Below are 5838 nucleotides of genomic sequence, written 5' to 3'. Positions count from 1 at the left end.
GCGGGGTGAGTAATTAGTAAGAAAGTCATGTTGTTGAATATATGCAGGTTTTTGAGAGGATTCAAAGTGTGTGAGAATGTTTAAAATGTTCCTTATAGTTTAGGAAAGGTTTATTAACACTGATGAAGGATAATTAAGCCTAAACATGCATTTGAATTGTGGTGTGGAACAAACAACAGCTAATTTAAAGAGTTTTAGGAAAGAAAATCAGGGAGAAAAGCTTCTAAAAGCCATACCAAATGCACCGCAGCAAGTAGAAAACCCCAAAATAACGCTGCGTGGCTACTTTATATACGCCGCAGTAGGAAAATTGCAATTGTTGTTTGTTGAAACTTACAAATATTGGTTTTATTTTTTCTAAAAAAATGTCATGGAAATGCAGCTGCAGTCATTACTGTTACTACCCCCCCCCCCCCTTTCTCTCTGGCCACCCCATGTGTAAAAGTCTAGCTCCGCCACTGTCACATCAACTCTGGCTAAACTTTAAAAAACAAAACTTTTGCTGCATGAAGAAGCAAGAAATCAGTTTTATTGTCACAATGAGAACCCAGTTTTATCTCAGGGGGGCAAACATGGAGTCTTTCGAGGGGGGGGGGGTTTGTAAATGTGAAACTCCAGATTACTGAAGTAAGCCTCCTCTGTTCACTTTGCTGTGCACGTGCATGCGCGTGCACCATCTAGCACAATTAAAGCTGATTCCTCAGCGGGGGCATTAAGGCAGTGACAAAACCCCCTCCGGGCCGGTGATAACCCTGAGCCCCCTCCTGGAGCGGGGCTCTTTGGGCTGCATGTGGACTACCTGGCTCAAAGCTCCCCACCTTGCTGATGTCCATTTTGCTTAAGTCTGTGGAACTGCTTGCAGTGGAGTCCCTGTATGCCAGGACACAATGAAAAGCCTGACTTCAAACATTTCTGTCTCAAGCCTTCGGCCGCAGACACTCCCCTTCCCCTGACAATGAAAGGACCAGCAGATCTGCTTAAAGGTGCCATTTCAATACGGACTGCTTAGCTCTGCGGTTTTTTTTTTTTTGGGGGGGGGCAGCTCCTGCTTATATGATAAAAAAAAATACCCTCCTCTAATGACTTAGCACCTAAACTTAAAAGACCTTGATATGATTTCCGTCCTCTTCATCTTCTACTCTTCTTTTCATCCCTGCCAGCAGATTTGAGGCGGGGTGGGGGGCAGGTGGGGGGAAAGGGGGGGGCGCGCGTATTTCATGGCCAGTTCGGACTGGAAGTTAAGCTCAGCAGCTGTGCAAGGCTTTCCTGCGCACATCTGACCAAGTTAAACTTACTGCCACCTGTTTTTTCTCCTCCTTTCTCTCAGATCGGCACTTTGTTCCGCAGATTTATCAGCGGGGGGCGCGGCGTGATGGGACCCCGGGGACCCGCGCTGCTGAGGCGGCGGCGCGGCTCCGCCAGACCTCATCAGCGGGATCAGCGCCCCCCCACTCCTCCCACTTCCACACCCACACCTGAAAGCTTCTCCCCACAAAACAAAAGACAGATGCGTCCATGATGGAGACACGCGCGCGCGCGCGCGCACAGTGGGGCTTAATTATCAGTCGATCCGCGGAGATGAGTCTGGAAGCAGTTTGTGGTTAATTGCGAATGAAAACCTCCGGGACTGTCCAATCCCACTCAACCCACGCGGAAGGCTCGGCCTGCGCGTCCACGTGGATTGATTTTGTGGCCAGAAGCGGCGCGCGGCCTTTAATCGATCATTGATTGATAGATTCTGATGGTTTGTGGAGTCAGAGGCTTCTGAGCTCCTCTTTTTAGAACCTAAATGAGAAAAATGAGCAAATAAATTTAATTTTAAAATAATTAAATTCGTTTTTAATCAACTTTTACATTTTTAGGTTTTATATAAATTCATAAGAACTTTACATTTAGACGTGTCTGAACAAAAGAGTCTTTTTCTGGCTTTTAATTGAAATTTCTTAATGTTTCTGTCCATCTCTTCTGTAGATTGTTTATATTTTAGACTACAGGAATAAACATGAAGCTGATCAGCTTCATTTTAATTTAAAACACATTTACTTGTGGGTCAAAAGACAGTTTATGCATCTATAAATCACCCAGTTTAGACGGTAATAAACACACACCAGACTTCCTTACAGAAATAATAGATTTACACATTAAACATGATTATTCGTTGCATTTTTACCCACAATAACATGCAACATTTGAAGATTTAAAAACAGTTAAATGAGTGTATTTGCCAGAAGTGGAGCAAACGCGCATGCTCGCAGTGAAAATAAGAATTCCAGTGATGGATTCTGGTCATCAGAGACTTTTTCTCTCATCATCTTTCTGATCTTTCCGGGGAAACATTTGCTTCTCTGAGAAACTCCCGCAGCTCTCATCTTTCTCAGTGGTCCTGCGCGTGCAGTTGCGCCTGCTCGGTCACTAGAGGGGGGGGTCTGCTGCACCTGTTCTCCTGCGCGCTCCTGCCCCCTCCCCCTCCCCTTCGGCTCCGCTCGGCTCTCCTCGGCAGCTGCCGGAGCCACGCTCAGCTTACAGGAGAACGCAAATAACACGTCCCGGGACTCTCCTCCCATTGGCCCGTCACACCTCTGTGTGGGCGGGTCAGGGGGGGTGCGGGGATGTTTATAAGCGCGTGCCTTCCAGCGCCTCAGTGGCACTGCTTGGTTTCACCGTGAAGCTTTGGGAAACAGTGAGAAAGCAGCCAGAGACAAAAAAAAACAAGCTGGAATTTATCACCTCCTGCGTAAAATTTCACACACATTCAACACGTAAGGTCAAAACAGCGCGATCCGTGGGGGGCAGGAGCGTGGGGGCCGCGACGCTGATGGACTGAGCACAGCAGCAGGGGACCAGCTTCCCTGTCCCTCCAGGAGGACCTGCAACTTGCAGCTCATTTAACTCTGATGAACTTGGAAATCATCTCACCCGCCGTTCCATGCGTGGATTCCTGGAACTTTTGGCACAACTTTACGCACACCTTTACGCGCGGGACAGCCTCCGTGGGACTGTGTGAGAAACTTCGCGATCAAGCTGTAAACTGCAGCAGATGAAGAAGGATGCTGGGAACATATTCGTGACGAGAAGAGGAGACAGAAACCCTCCTGCGTGACTCGCGCGAGCACAACTGAGGACAGTAAATCACGCGCAGGCAAGTGGGCTGCAGAGGTGACGCGAGGACAGGACAGGTTGGTGTCTCCAGATCCTCCAGGCTCCAGTTTCAGGCGCTCCGGAGGCTCCTGCCCATCTGACCTGGGATAAGTTGTCAACAAGAGGCGCGCGCGGAGACACACTGGCAGGTGTACAAGTTCATTTCCACGCAGACGTAGATTCACGCCACTATATATAGAAGTTGTCTTAGGAACGAGCAGCCTTAATAAGTTTCTCCTCCCGCCCACTGGCCCTGCAGCAGCTCCACGCACCGGGCGTGTGCGCGTGCCTATATATACCCCCTCCAGGCTGGGATTTCTCCTCGCAATCTGTATCCCAGAGGTCTGCCCGCGGTGGGTTTGGCTGTGAGGGCAGGAGTCGTCGCATGGACTGACATGGCCACCGACCTCGCCATGAGCGCAGAGCTGCCCAACAGCCCGCTGGCCATCGAGTACGTCAACGACTTCGACCTGATGAAGTTTGAGGTGAAGAAGGAGCCGCCGGAGGCCGACCGCTACTGCCACCGCCTGCCGTCCGGCTCCCTGTCCTCCACCCCCATCAGCACACCCTGCTCCTCCGTGCCTTCCTCGCCCAGCTTCTGCGCCCCGAGCCCGGGCGCGCAACCCAACCAGGGCCTCTCCGGCGGCGTCAACAGCAGCGGCAACAGCAACAACAGCAGCGTCAACAACAATCACAGCAGCGCGGGGAAGCCCCAGCTGGAGGACCTGTACTGGATCCCCAGCTACCAGCACCACATCAACCCCGAGGCGCTCAACCTGACCCCGGAGGACGCGGTGGAGGCCCTCATCGGCAACGCGCACCACCACCACCACCACCAGGCCTACGAGGGCTTCCGCGGCCAGCAGTACGTGGGAGAGGACCTGTCCACGGCCTCGGCCGCGCACCATCACCAGGCCCACCATCACCACCACCACCACCACCACGGCCACCACGCCCGCCTGGAGGACCGCTTCTCGGACGAGCAGCTGGTCAGCATGACGGTGCGCGAGCTGAACCGGCAGCTGCGCGGCTTCAGCAAGGAGGAGGTGATCCGCCTGAAGCAGAAGCGACGCACGCTGAAGAACCGCGGCTACGCGCAGTCCTGCCGCTTCAAGCGCGTGCAGCAGCGGCACATGCTGGAGACGGAAAAGTGCACCCTGCAGAACCAGGTGGAGCAGCTGAAGCAGGACGTCGCGCGCCTGGCCAAGGAGCGGGATCTGTACAAGGAGAAGTACGAGAAGCTGGCCAGCCGGACCTACAGCGCCGGCGCGGGCGCGAGCGCGTCCGGGAAGCAGGCCAACAGCGACTTCTTCATGTGAGACTCTGACTCCCCCCTCCCCCCAACCCAAACACTTCTTACATTAATTTCTATTTTTCTGCCTCTGTGTTTTGTTTACAGTTCTTCTGTCTGCAGACTTTAAACCTGAACATTTAGGCCTGAAAAGGCGCGGATTGTTTGGAAGTCTTAAAGCTGAACTGTGTCAGGTGGATCTGCCGGCCTGCAGCTCGGCTCCTCTGAGCTCTCTCTGAAGCTGGGCCGTTCAGGTGACAGTCCTGGAACGGGACAAACGTGCTTCTGTTTTTCTGAATGAACTGAGAAGCAGCAGCAGTGACGCGCAGCCTCCAAGAGACTGCTGCTGTGGAGGACAGAGCTTCCAGCAATGCAAGTGTAATAGCTCCCCAACCCTGCATGCAGGACATGTATGGTAAACAACCCCCTTTAACACACACACACACACACACACACACACACACACACACACACACACACACACACACACACACACACCTTCTGTCATCCCCCCGAATCCTTCCACATGTATGGAAAGCATGACTCATGGTTCTCTTCCCAACTCCCTCCTCTGCCATCAGTAAGGCCTGGGTATGCAGAAAAGCCACAAAAATGTCCCCTTAGACCCCCCCCCCCCCCCAAACCCCCCACCGGAGAGGTGCAAAGACTGCGGACAATCCGCTATTCTGCGTAAAATGGATGCGTCTTCAACTGCTATTTTCAATCAGATTTTCTATTGTTTTAGAGAAAAGAAAAGGGAAAAACGACAAAAAGAAAAAAAACTGAGCCAAGATTTTAGACTGTATTTATTTCCAGCTGTACATAAAACGTGTAGAGAGAAACAGAAAAACTGGAAACTCTTATTTCAACTTCTCTTTTTAAAGCTTTTCTTGCTTGGAATTATTTGAAATGTCTTAAAACAAATGTTTGTATGTTCCAGCATGCAAATTGTCTATGGTCCCCTCTTCCTGCTCAACATGTGTAATGTCAAAGGCAAGCCTGTGCTGCACCGAGAAGTCATCCAACTGGACTCGTGGTCGTTTCTGGGCTTTTTAAGACCGTTTAAAACCCGGATGTAAATGTGATCCTGATGGGAAGGTCTGCATCCGCTGCTAAAACTCTATGCACCAATCTGATCATTAAAGGCTTTTCCTTTTTATTTCTTTTCCTTTTTATTCTCTTTCGTTTAAAAAAAATGTAAATCCTGGTGGAGGAAACATGTTCGGGCCTGCGGGTGTCTGGTGGAGGGTGCGGGTGTCTGGTGGAGGATGCGGGTGTCTGGTGGAGGATGCGGGTGTCTGGTGGAGGATGCGGGTGTCTGGTGGAGGGTGCGGGTGTCTGGTGGAGGGTGCGGGTGTCTGGTGGAGGGTGCGGGTGTCTGGTGGAGGATGCGGGTGTCTGGTGGAGGG

At 51.5% G+C, this 5838-nt stretch overlaps 1 protein-coding gene across 1 annotated transcript; it reads left to right on the top strand.

Annotated features, from left to right (window-relative positions):
* The first annotated feature begins 2629 nt into the window (after positions 1-2629).
* mafaa (MAF bZIP transcription factor Aa) lies at positions 2630-5588 on the top strand. Its single transcript, XM_079244821.1, has 2 exons — positions 2630-4453; positions 4538-5588. The coding sequence occupies exons 1-2, from the start codon at positions 3534-3536 to the stop codon at positions 4557-4559; spliced, it is 942 nt and encodes a 313-aa protein (XP_079100947.1). The 5' UTR covers positions 2630-3533; the 3' UTR covers positions 4560-5588.
* Positions 5589-5838: the final 250 nt, after the last annotated feature.

This window comes from Telmatherina bonti (assembly GCF_933228915.1).
Source record: "Telmatherina bonti genome assembly, chromosome: 8".
Classification (NCBI taxonomy): domain Eukaryota; kingdom Metazoa; phylum Chordata; class Actinopteri; order Atheriniformes; family Telmatherinidae; genus Telmatherina; species Telmatherina bonti.
The sequence above is the reverse complement of the archived record's forward strand: the minus strand, read 5'-3'. Positions and strand labels throughout refer to the sequence as shown.